The sequence below is a fragment of the Perna viridis genome, chromosome 4 (genome assembly GCF_037379345.1).
Source record: "Perna viridis isolate PV_CMFRI_1.1 ecotype Kerala chromosome 4, ASM3737934v1, whole genome shotgun sequence".
Classification (NCBI taxonomy): Eukaryota; Metazoa; Mollusca; class Bivalvia; order Mytilida; family Mytilidae; genus Perna; species Perna viridis.
This window is the reverse complement of record NC_142448.1, coordinates 17,607,179-17,621,021: the sequence shown is the minus strand read 5'-3', so window position 1 is coordinate 17,621,021 and position 13,843 is coordinate 17,607,179. Positions and strand designations below refer to the sequence as shown.

General features: G+C 34.4%; 1 protein-coding gene across 1 annotated transcript; it reads right to left on the bottom strand.

Annotated features, from left to right (window-relative positions):
- Positions 1-460: 460 nt before the first annotated feature.
- LOC148619123 (uncharacterized) lies at positions 461-11,761 on the bottom strand. The gene is made up of 4 exons (XM_088578688.1): positions 11,632-11,761; positions 9,261-9,410; positions 7,846-8,649; positions 461-1,620 (listed from the first exon to the last, which is right to left on the bottom strand). The coding sequence occupies exons 1-4, from the start codon at positions 11,660-11,662 to the stop codon at positions 698-700; spliced, it is 1,908 nt and encodes a 635-aa protein (XP_088434814.1). The 5' UTR covers positions 11,663-11,761; the 3' UTR covers positions 461-697.
- Between the last annotated feature and the right edge of the window lie 2,082 nt (positions 11,762-13,843).

Genomic DNA, 13,843 nt, shown 5'->3' with positions numbered 1-13,843 from the left:
CAGGTCCAGGGCAGAGCCCTGGCAGGGGTCTAGAGGGGGGAAGCCCCCCCCCGAAGCTCCGCGGAGATAGCGTTTTAGAGCATCATTTATGCCTCTCCTGGATGTATTTTATCCCCCCCAAAAAAAATTCGCAAAATTAAGTGCAGGCAAAAGCTTTTTTGCCTAACGGCAGCTACGCGCCTGACGTTTTATCACAATTTTACTATCATTACGTATATATATTCACTTGAAATAGACTGTTTTCCAGTTTCAGGGGCACTTTAATTATTTTAGACTAGAGTTATCTCCTATGTCATAATGTGAAACACAAACAAACACACCTGGTAAGAATCTCTTGTCCTTTAGCAGTTTAATTGATGATTAATTGATATTTTATTGAAGTATGAACCTAAAAAATCTGATGATCAATAATGCTTGTCAAAATACAATTTTTTTTAAACAAAATATAAATAAAGGTACATTTTACTGTTAATGCAACATATTTATTTTTATAAATAGTACGGAAATTGAATAATAAGCATTGGAATATTTAAAAAAAAATAAAATCTGTAGTGATGTTGGAAATGTGGAACCAGGTCAGTTCTGGTCGAGGATCAGCCTTGAACAGTTGCTAAGAATTCGATTACTGTCTAAGTTGTCTTAATTACTTCCCGTTGGATGTTTTTTTTTGTACCAGAAAGTTGCTAGACAATTCAATTCAGACATTTTTATTTGCTAGTTGATCTCCCTCTGAATAATACTCATTGAGTATATCGTTGCACTGAAGAAAATTTATGATTTTTTGTGGCAAATCGGTCATAATTCTCTCCATCAGTTTATGGAAGTTGTGGTTATATTTTTGACGAAGGGAATTTCGACAGCAGACTTGGAGAGACTTGGGGACGAAAAGATAATCCTCTATGTCGAATCCAACGTTTTTACCATTTTGAGTTTTCGAATATTGCAGTAACTCATCCCTATCGTTCCTGGTGAGACTGTGCGCACACTCCAATATTATACGAACGCTGTCAGAAATTTGTTTCCCTGGAGTTTGTTCATTACAAATGTGGCCGATTATAGTCATTTTTGTCTCGGCACTCAATGCAAAATTTGCTTGAACAAACGTAAGAATGAGTTTATGACGACGTTTATTATCCTGCCTGATTAAATAATATTTCCAGATGTCTGGTTTAAGATAGGGATTGGCTCCGTTAATGAGAAGCAGATACATGATGTGAAATTGACTCTTTAACATTGCTGTAAAGAAAGCTGGTGTACCATCTGCATCATTATTTACGTCGTAACCATTTTTTATCAGCAATTTAAGAAGAGGAACTGACAAGTCGGTTCTAAGATGTAATACAGAGTTGTACGGACTGGTGTTTTCATATTCTTGAAATGATCTCCCTCCAGCTTCGGTTAGTATTTGTTGGATTTCTCCATATTTCAAGACTTCAGCCCACTTTAGTACACTTATCCCTCCAAAACATGCATTCAAATCAAATTTAACCACGACTAATTGTTTCACAATGTTTAGAGATTTTCTTAATACTGCTTCGACTAAACATCTCGACCATTTAGTATAAGGCAAACTACTTGCTTCTAGTTTCTGTAGTAAAACCCTCACCATACTTTTGTTATCTGTAAAAAACATGCATTACATTTAAAAACTAGAAAAACTGTGAGCAGTGATCACTAACTTGATACCCCACTCCCATATTTTATAACCTGCACCTTTTAACCTCCATTTTAATGTTGATCAATATCTAAATAAATCATTATACGACCGCAAACAATATGGTATTATGTTATGATGCTTTCGTTGTTGTCATCGGCGTTATTGTTAATCTTCAGCTCCTCTGGCCGAAGGCCATGTGAGCTATTGACATCACTTGGTGTCCGTCGTCGTCGTTAACATTTTTTCAAAACTCTAGTCGTCTTAAACTACTTCACTAATTAAAACCAAACTTGGTATGAATGGTCCTTAGGGAGCAACCATTTGATTTTTATAGGCGGCGAGTATTAATTTTTTTAAAAGCAGGATGATAGCATATGGTAAAAAAATTTAGAACGACCGTTCGGGTAAAAAAGGTAGGATGCATCTGTTGAAAAAGATCATGACATATTCTTTGTAAGCACTATAATGTTACAATTATTTGTCATATTTGTATATATTATGAAAAAAACTCCAGGACAGGCTGGAATGAAAAATAGAAAGTCAGAATAGTCTTAACACACACACAAAAAAATATCCAGGACGAAAAATTTGTATCTAGCTGTCAGATGACCCCTTGTTAGAGGTGTTGTCCTTGAAAGGTGAAACATGACATTTTTACAGTTTTCGGGGGGGGGGGGGTATCTTGAAAACTATGATCGAAAGAAACTTTCAATTGCTGAAATGATCCTTTTGATAAGTCTACTAAAGTGTGCGGTGATCAAAGATGCCAAACGACTCCTTGTTAGAGTTATTGCCCTTGAAAATCGGACAATGATGTTTTAAGCAGTTTAGCCAATGTATAAAAAAACTATAATAGAAAGAAACTTTCAATTGATGAAATGATCCTTAAGATAAGTCCACCAAAGGCTTCTTTAAGCCAAAATTTTCAGACAACTCCTTGTCAGAGTCATTGCTTTCGAAAGAAAAAAATAACAAGGTGAGCGATTCAGGCTTGTTTTGTTTCCGTGCGTTGTAGCGAACCAAATGTCATGAAATTGCGATATATTGCAACTTGCTGCCAAAAGAAGCTTGTTATTTGAAATAGGGTCACTGGCCTCTATCGTTCTGCAAACAAGAGGCTCCTAGGGGTTTATATCATTCACCTGGTTCATTTTTTTTTGCCTTTCAAGTGCAAAAATTCTAACACTTTAACACAAGAAAAAGCTTTAGTAGCCTTTATCATAAAGATCATTCATCAACTGAAAGTTGTTTCCATCTATTATGGTTTTCAAAAATTGGCTAAAAACTGCTAAAAATCATTTTTTTGCCTGTCGGGAGCAAAAACTCTAACAAGCAGTCGTCTTACAAATCCAAAATCAAATTGAGACCTTTGTAGGCCTTATACGGATCATTTCATCAATTGAAAGTTTTTCATATCTTTTAAATTTCGAAATACTGACTGAAAACTACAAAAAACACCTCATATTTCGCCTTCCAAGGGCAGAACCCTGACTTCCCATTCAAATTTGGTAGAGCTCTGAATTTTGATCCTGATCAAATATTTGACACAGGCAAAGGATTTGACTGAAATCAAAGAGATCCATTTTTTGTCCAATAATTATTAATGGTTCCAGTCACAACCCCCAAAATCAATCTCAGTCTTTTTTAAAGGTAAGGTACTTCGTGGTACGGTATCAAAAAGATTCATTCTCTTTAGTCAAGTCATTGTCTGGACAGTATTTTCATGCTTGTTTCTGGTCTTCTGTTTGATCCTTAATTCATGTATGATTCAAACCCCGAAATCAACAACAGTCTTGTTTGTAGTATAGTGTAGCAATTTGACGTACAGTTCCAGAGATCCTTCAGTAAAATTATTGTCTGAATATCATGAAAATGCATTTTTCTTGTCACTCCTAAACGGTTCAGGTGACAACCCCAAAATTCAATCCAAGTCTTTCTTATATCGTATGTAACCTTGTGGTATAATGTTATACACTTTGTATACTAAAGTTGTTGGTTATTGTCTAGAAAACAAATTGTCTACCGACGCCGGACTGCGACGTTGACACAGACGACGACTATATGAAAATAATATACGACCGCAATTTTCTAGGTCGTGTAAAGACTGAAGAAAGTCTGATATCGACTTTTGAAAAGTAATACTTCTAACCAGATTAACCAGGTTTCATTAATAATTTCCATCAAAAGGATACTTTTACTTTTGCAGGCCATTTAATCAATTAAAATGAAATAAATTTTCATGATATTAGCCATAATTTTAAAATCGTCATTTTAGCCGTTCAAGGACAAACAATATGGAATCGTCTCACAGTTCAGACCAAAAGAGACATTGGTAGAGCTATACGAAGAAGAAAGTTACTTTTATTCATTCTGATTTAACTCCCATTGTTTTTTTTTAAGATTTAACTTGAAATTTCTACACATTGACACTTCTTCCATCTTGATATCAACCACAAACTTAACCGATCATTATGGCTTTTGTAATTAAAACAAATGATAGGTTTTCTGAAGGACCAACGTGAAGGACTTGTTAATGCAACTTTCTCGCTACTTCAGTCAGTACTGTATACTTTAGAGAGTACTGTATTGTCTACTTCAGTCAGTATTGTATACTTTAGAGAGTACTGTATTGTCTACTTCAGTCAGTACTGTATACTTTAGAGTACTGTATTGTCTACTTCAGTCAGTGCTGTATACTTTAGAGAGAATATATTCCACATATCTACAAGTAATGACATTTCGGGGTTAAATCCTTGTTTGTTTATTTTTTTTTCAGTTTTGTATTTTCACTTTACTGCCTCCCGAATTTCTCCTCGGGAGAAATTATTGGTAACGTTCCCAGAAAACTATCCCAAATCACTTCCCTTACAGTAAGGATGTTTTTTCCCGATATTAATTGCTAAAAATATTCACTGCATGACAGACACGAATAGAAATCTGTGCATAGTTAAATAAAATATTGGTATTATAAACAGAATAAAACTTCTTGATTTATTAAACTTTTGAGTTCACGTCAAGAGTTTTATAAGAGACAGAAAACGATTGCTTTTTTTGTTCTTTACCGAAATGACTCTCATCCAATGAAAGACCATAATTTTTTCCGATGCAATACCCAAAAGACAAATAACTTTCTTTGTCAGAAATTTTACCACATTAGTTTTCAACAGCACAACCAGAAATTTAGTAAATAAAACAAAGACAAACTGAAATGTCTATTTAGAGTTAAGTCACGACTTGAAGGATTGATACTGTATAGTCCTTTACTGTTGAAAATAATACTGCTTGGTATTTTATCACTATCCTGGTCAATATATGATACAGTTTACTTTACTCTGATAAGTATTCGGTTGATACTTCCTCACAGAATACAAATATATTCATTTTATCTTTGGTATAAATTTGCCGAAGTGGGATTAGATTATTCCTGAAACCAGCATTTAATTTAAAACTCACTCCTGCATCTTAAATTGACTGAGGTTTTCTCGCTTTTGCAATAATACCCACAGCCTTTTCAGAGCATCCTTTTAGTTTAATGTCTAATATATTTGAATATTGTTGAGAACTGTTTTGAGACAGTAAGTCTTGCAACTCTGGAGGGTTATTTGAATTTTGATAAACATGACAAGGATTTGTGGATGCCATGTTTGTCACGTCCACATTGGTGTTACACTCAGTCTGTTTCCACTTGGATTGTTTAAGTACTTGTAGAAAGGTTGAAGAAAGACAATCAAAAATACGTTTGTAAAACAGAGTGAACATTCTTTTGGAAGGAATAGACTAAGAGTAAATAAATCATTCTTGTTCCGATATCTGTTCACAACCACTATTCATTCAATTTAGAACTGCCATTCTGGTATGGAATGTTGCTCTTCACAGAACGCACGATATTTCATATGCTTTCCTAAAAACCTCCTCTTTTTCTATGGGTTAAATATGTTTGCCAAATCAGATAACACCCTTTTGGGGAGTGTGCCCACTTGCTTGATGATATTTGTAACTGTAAAAAGCTACCACAAGAGATAGCTGTATTGCTTAACTTACTGGTTTATCCAAAGAAAGCCCTTTGCATTAACTGAATATCAATGTTAAGTACAGCATATGCTAAATACGCTGTATTACGACAAGAACAAGATGTAAAGGATGAACATGAGGAAGCTCCATTCCTAGTACATGTAGATATAGCTAAGACACCTGTATTTAGGTGGATAGGAAACTGAAAAAAAAAGATGAGTAGTAACGGAATCAACAACTGTACTGCTTGAAAATAGGTCACTAGGTCTAGAATATTTTCACTTGCATGACCGACCAATTTCTCTAATTCCGCGGGAGGGATTCACAACAGTCTTCCATCTATGTTGGTCTAGGGCTGATCTGCCTTACCCCATGACAGATTGCATGACTTCAACAGGACCTGTCTAATGTGTTTGTTGATGATGAACTGAAGATCATATTCTGTTTCACTTTCAAACTAAGAAATCAGATGTTGAAAGCATGTTCATTCCTAAAACAGAAGTGCTATAGTTTGGAATAACGATTTTTCCAGTAAACTAACTGGACTAATTCTTGAATTAGACTTGACATATCTCTGTTACTTTATTTGTTAGTTTTATAGTAATTACTATTTCAGGTATTTATGTATCATTTACCGTTAAAAAGGCTCCTAACACTGCCATATTCGTTGTAAACATTCTTGGATTTGAGCGGAGGCAAATGTAAAGGCATTTGGTTTTCATATGATTACTGTCTATACCTTCAAGAGCAAAATGGATATTTTTCCACTTTCAGCCTTCAAACGCGGAGAAATGCAAAATGGCTTTTTTGCATCAAAATCAACGCCATTTCCATATAAACCTGCTCAGATGAACGGATTTTTTTGAATCTGGAACTCCTTAAGTAATGGCAATTTAACTTCACATGTGAAACACAAAAATAAACCCAATGCTTTGTTTCTCCGCTAGTGTTGAAACAGAAACTGCAACAATTACTCTTGACAAGGACCCATGAACACAAGCAACTATCTTTCGTAGAAATATCCCACGTCAACTAGGGTCTGGTTGTCCGATTTTCTCTGTTTAATTGGTATGCTGATCATGTTCAGTTCTTACATACAGAACATGGAAAAGGTTGGTTACGAATACTATGTTTATATATGTACCAATCATTATGAAGACGAATTTCTAACTCATCATCAACGAGTAAGATTTTCCTTCAAAAATTACAACCAAGAGAGAACCAAGGCAAAACTAAAGAAACAAATCAACCAGTTAGATTAGCATCGAGAAGAGAAAAGACAACACATGCTTTCAATTAAGTCGCCAAAATGAGGTTGTGCAACTTATTGGTTTTTGCTTTTTTCTTTTTATTTGTACAAAGCTGCCATTTTTTTTCAAAATGGCCACCAAAATTGACAAGAATTCAACATTATTCGATTTGGAAGAAAATGTTTTCTAGGGTAAACATCGCAACCTGAATTCAATGGCAGCTTCATAATTTGGCTGAATCCGCGGTTTTTGGTGACTTTTGTGTTTTGCTTGCTAACACAGTATTATTGTTTTTAAATGCTTTAATTTCGCCTTGATTTGCTAATTTAGCCAATGCCGGTAATTGTGACAGAGCATACTCCGTCATTTGTTTTTGTGTCAGGATCAGTGCGAAAAGGTAAAAACAAGCAACAAGTTCTAGGTTTTAATTTGCTCTCAAGAAAGTCTCACAAGTCCGCTCATGTTCCCGATGATTTTCAGCATAAAAATCCAGTAAGTACATTAAATTCCAAAGAATTTCACAATTTCACACATAATGGAGCCTTACTTTGAACATGCAATCGTTTCTAATTGACGACCATCTTTGATAATCTACAAAACCCTTTACAGTTCTTTACATGAGGTAAGTTTGGTATTTGATATAAGCAACTATTTGTTTTGTACATAGTTTCATCGACTTTTGTCCCTCTTTTTATATTTCTCCCTAGCCTATTCACATACTCTTCCCCATAAAATTACTGCTTCATGTGTGCTTGCAAACACAGTATCATTTGTTTTTATTTTTACGGTTTGTAAATTTTATCAATATAATAATCCCACAAGGAATAGTATGAAAATTTTTTTGTTCGTTTTTTTTATTTATTTTTTTTTGTATTTATATTAACATAAAGTGTTGTATATCTTTCCACCAGTAATTAACATTCCTACCTTCCTGAATAGCTGCTAATAACATATGCTCTGTAATCGTAACTTCACAACACCGTAACAAGTACACCACCGTGAATAGGTCTGATTGGTTAATTCCTCTTTCAACTTCCGTTAAAGCTGTCTTAGAGTTTGGTGTAGCTCCTATTTGCGATAAATAGTCTAGTAAGGGTTTGGACTTGGAAGTTAATGCTCCTCTGAATGCCTGTTGAAAATTTTCGTTGGTTCTAGTTTCTTTTACACTGAAGAAAACCTGCAAAGCTTTAACTGTCCCACGTGATGCTAATCTCTCAGCGATTAACATACTCTTTGGTGCCAAGGGGCAAGATCTGCTTGGCATTTTAGGAAAAGTATGTAGTTTGCATAGTAATTGTGTCAATTCTTCATCTTCGGCTAAAGCTGATAGATAAAAAGGCACACACCAACTTGGTCGTGTCTGAAGCACAAAAAATGGAAAATGAAAACCTCGTAAAACAGGAATTATTTTTTTCATAAGTGTCGTCCTTTCGAACAAGACAGCAAGATGGATACCATAAATTCCTAGAGTTGAATAATTTGCGTTGCGCATGTTCGCCACACATTTCTCATTTTCCATTAAGATTGTTAACTGTTCATCAGACAATTCTAAAACGTCATTAAGATTTTTACCGCCTGTTTGTCGAAAATAAATATGTGGGCAAGTTCCTAGGTATATTGACCGGTCTAATCGGAACAGTATGTTTGATTTTGTTTTTTTGTCGTCTGATAATACACACTTTTCGAATAGATACGTACAATCACATGTCTGCTGATTCTCTTCTAAAATGTCTAAAAGTATTTAAAAAATGGAACAGCTACAAATATCGCATGTGGTATGTTTTATCTCAATTTACAGTAATTTTGTGTATTTTTACTAATAGATTATTTATTTGTTTCTATTTTTACGTAAATATTTGAATTATGTTACTAAGAATAGTTTTATCATGTAACATCTCTTTATTCCGTCAATGTTTTAAATTAAGGAACGTGTAGAACTGTATTTAAAGAGTAGAACCATAATTGAGGAATATACCTTCTCACATCTTTAGAACCACACGATGTTTTTGCGCGAATAACGTTTATCAATCACTCAATCACTTAAAGAAATAATTTTTGACCTTAAAGTAAAGTAATACCAAATTTCAATACTTTTTTTATGTTATATGCACGATCTATATGATATCTTATTTTTTGCTAAAACTGTAAATGATTATTAAAAGTCATTGCTCTCCATATAAGTGACCATTAATTTACACTCGACATTAAATGATTATACTTATTTTTTAAATAATAGTTTCGGTAGCCCCCGATGTATACGATATAGAATAAGCCAAAGTGTGTGTATGGTTTGCTGCCAGTAGAAATTGTGGGATTCTATAATAGCTGAACCATCTACTTACCAAAATACATCACAGTTGTCATCATGTGCGGACTTGTTTTAACAATTTGTATGATATCCTCATCGGAACCATCACGAAAAGTAATAAACCAGTCATACTGTTCGTATCTTGACACACGATTAATAGGAAGCATTACTGTGGTTCCCAAGTCTGAAATTGAAACACATTTGCTAAGCCAAGTATATTGATTGAATCTTTAAGTATCAAAAGTAGCAAAAATTGACTAGAGAAACGTGAAAAAAATTTAAAAAAAAACATTGAAGGGAATAGAATCAAACCACAACACAATCAACCTGCAATATTCTGACAACGAACGATTTCCCACGAATTTTCGATTCAAATTTCAAGTCGTCCCCATGTTGTTTGGGCTTTTTATAGTTTACAAAGTTTGTATACACTTGTTGAAGACCTTGTGGTGATCTCTGAAAGTATTTACTACTTTGTATTAAGGTTATACGCTGGTGTATTTGTTACTTTTCTTCCATGATTAGCGAGATTTTCGCGATAAAAATTACGAATCCTTAAAAAGAAACAACCCATTCCGACAAACAGCTAGGTAGCTGATGAACAACAGAGTCAAAAAGCTTACACATAGTTCAATCTATCCAGGGGAAGCTGCAGGTCGAATTTCAAACGTTCCCTTAGAAGGTTGCTGAATTTTTTGTGACGAATATTTAAATGAAACAATAAAAAGCAACACAAGCAAAAAAAGTTGATTTTCGACCATGTTGTACAACTTAAAAACTCTGAATTCATCACGTGACAGGTTGTGAAGAAACTTTGTGAGGAAAATCTACGCAATCCTAGAAAGCTACAAATTGATCCGTTCAGATTTAAATGTAGCTGAAGCGTGCCCAAACCGAAGAGTTTACAAACGACCAACAACACATTAAGAAAAAACTGCATATCAAAACTAAGAACATTTTTACATGTATAATGGGTTACCGAGATTTTTGCGACGAAAAATTACGTTATTAACTGCAAATCTATCAAATCGTTTCGATCAACAAAATGTTGAAGAGCAACTGAACCGAAAAAAGCAATGGAGCAAAGTAATAACTGCAGACTGAGTTTCAAATTGTTTCCGTGAAAGAAAATTTACAGACGCACACACGTACGGACAGCAGTTAAACTAGATGAAAAAAAAAACATCAAATCCAAACTACACATATAGCACTTCGTTTAATTCAGAGAGAGGAAAACGTTACCGATAAACAGCGGGGGTCAATAAAATAATGTCAGGGACTTCAAATTTAAAACATCATGCTTATATATCAAGGTTTTGAAAACACAATCTTAATGTATTTACATATATTGCTGCCGAAAATGTTTGGAAATGTTTCCTTTAATAAACGAACGTTGTACCAATTATATAAAAAAATCTCTTAGAATATTTTTTACTTGTTTTAGGAATTAGGAAAATGATGTATACTTTTTTCAATGGACTTAGAAATGTTTCTTATGACCGCGTGACATTATCTTAGTTACCAAGAGAAAGATCAGTCAAATATATTTTGAGGTCTTTTGATTGTTTGATTGATTGACTGAATGACGTTTCACGCCCTAGCAGCAATATATCAGCTATATCCGGGCGATGAAATGATGGTGAAATGAAAAAAAAAATGGGATGGACACAAGGATAATAGGGTCAACGAACTTCGATTGGCACTGCGTGGAAACCGGAAAAGATGGGTAGGGTCGAGCAAGTTAGCCTCCTTTATTGAAGCCGAGACTCCAACTCCTGTCGAATACCACACCGGTACGTCAGTCGGGGTTTCTTTAATAACGTGCGAGAAACGTGACATTTTCCCGAACACAATGGACCATTATGGTTTGGTAAGGTGTCCCGATTTATGGCTTAACGACCCCAGCATGTAAGATACCAGGGGTTCCCAATTCATTCTCCAAGGGAACATGACAACCCAGTTCCTCTGTAGGCTCTGAACGCTATATATCGCCTTTGACGACAAGCCTTAAACAGCGCTGATGTGGAGCTTAAATTGTTTTGACATCCGGAGCCGCATGGGGCGTCTGAAAGAGAAGTCTCTAGTGCATTAATAATTACGACCATTTGGTTTGGGGTGGTAGTTTTTGAAAAAAAAATATAAGGCCTCCCTTACCTAGAAAATGATAAAAATAGATTCTGGTCACAAGATTGTACAGACTGTACAGTCTAATGAAATAATCTAGCCGTGTGGTATTTGGAAATAAATTATCTGATTCTCAAATTTTGAAAATGTTTATTTATTCCCGACCAAAACTGCACCCCCCCCCATTTTTAGCATGGAATGGTCGTCCCCTATTTAATTTTTAATCGGCATAAAATGTACAACTTCGCTGAATGACAATAAACATGTGTAATGAACTATACCTTTACTACTTTTGCTGTATAACTTTCCCATTCTGATTACTATTTCAAAAGAATATCTCAGCGTTGTTTTGTTTTGATCTTTTGTTATAAGTATGTTCTATTTTTATCAATGACCGCAACGTCATTCTTGACAACCTAGCTTCCTAAATATAGAACATTTTAAACCCCGTTGTTTTTTAAAACAGTTTAGTCCAGATAATCATGACGTATTTTTGTAAAAGGATGTTGCCACAGATGAAAGGAAAGTTTACAATACTTAATGAAAAGTCATCACGTTTGTCGTAATGTTTGGTCAATAGTTTTCCATTTCCATCGATCTCTTAGTGAAAGTCAAGATATGAGGCTGACTTCACAGTGTCAGTAGTATCTTTTATCTCAAGTTCTTATGGGTAGATGCGATGTATCAAATCCACGAAACTAGGATTGTTTATCGATAATACTTCATCTATATAGCGGAAACTGAGATTAAATAATCTAGCTAGATGATGTTATTTCTTTATGGAGCGGGAAAAAAAAACTACCACCGTATGAAACCCGAAGCCCTCCGAACCGCCACTGCTCAAGAGGTGTTGTACGTGATGTTTCAGCATACAAACGATAGCTTCAAACAAAATGCTGGTTTAGTTGACATCATTTTTCTATATTATTTCCTTTAAATGATTGAAACATGCATATGACTTTCGAAATCAGACGAACTTAAGAAAATATTTTTGCCCTATTTACCACGCACCGGGATTGCGGAAATTTTTTTTCCGTACATCGTAAAATCGTTTTCATTCGCTGTTCTTGCGAGCACGTAGCCCCCTTTTACCACCTCCTACTAAGTGTAAATATTATGAAGAGTGATTCAGAGTATTTAGAGAATAAAATGGTTTATAAATCTTTCATTTAAAGAGAGGTATCTCTTTCTTATGGAACGCCAAATGTAGGTGCAATTCATTTGAAGATAGATTTATGTACACTCCTACAACGTAAGAGGTTGGAAGTCAGTTCCTCCATACCCCAAATGGTTGGGATGGCACCAAGTCAGAAACTTGAAATAGATTGCCAGACAACCTCTAGCATTGCTGGAGTAGATTTATACATATCTTAAACTGAATTGAACGTATCTTCACATGAGTTTAAAATATTAAAGATTTGTACAAAATTAACATGTAGTAGAGAAAAGCAAGCGAATGTTTATATAATAGAAAAACAAGGATGTGTATCAAAGATGCTAAAATTACTTAAAAAAAAACAGGTCAGACATTGCATAGAAAGGCTTTTTATGGATTCAGTAAATAAAAACTACGAATTTTATTTTTGTTTTTAAATTGATAAAAACTATATTCCATTCTGAGTGCCACTAATGCAAGTTTTTCAAAGGGACGACTCACGACAATCATATGATAAGGAAGAACAGTAAACGTTTCCCTTTGAAACCTAAACTATTTACTCTTCGATAAGTAGCTAAATGATTTGAAATAAATTATTCAAAAGTACCAAAGTACTTATCGCAGCCACAGTAAGTTAAATATCAGAATTTGAAATTTACTGGGCACTGTCCATTGCTCCTATATATCGGACAGTAAATCAGTCTGCCGAATTGGAGAGTAGCTTCCCTTTGCTAAAAATTTAACAAAACGAAGTCAGTCAGGAATATGAAAAGGTCGAATTGTACCTATCTTCAAAAGAATCGATGAGATGTAGAATTTATATTTAGGTTCAAAATATTTGAACAATCGATTCAATTATATCTATCTTTAACATTTAAATTTAATTCATTTGCAGATAATTGAATTGCACCTGTCATTAGACATTAATAAATTGAAAATTTATCTTCAAATCTATTGAACCTATCTTTTATCATTAAAGATAGGTATAATGATTTGAATGTACGTTAATTTGGTATTCCATTCTTTCTTTGTCGTCATTTCATACGCAGTGATTCGAAAATGGTTTTCCTTCTATAAAATCAAATGCCAAAACTAGGATTAAATTTTAAAAAAAGGCAGGAACAATAATAAAAAAAACATCTTGTGAAACCCCTTTCTGTCAAAGCCAATATGTTTTGAATCCCTGTAAATTGGAAACTTACCTCAATTGAACAAAACCACAGTCCAAAAGGGTTTCACTGTAGTTGAATGATGTTAAATGAAATACTTGTAAGATGAAACACATTGATTTTAGCCTTTGGACAAGGCCACAGAATAGTCTGAATGTAATTTCCCTC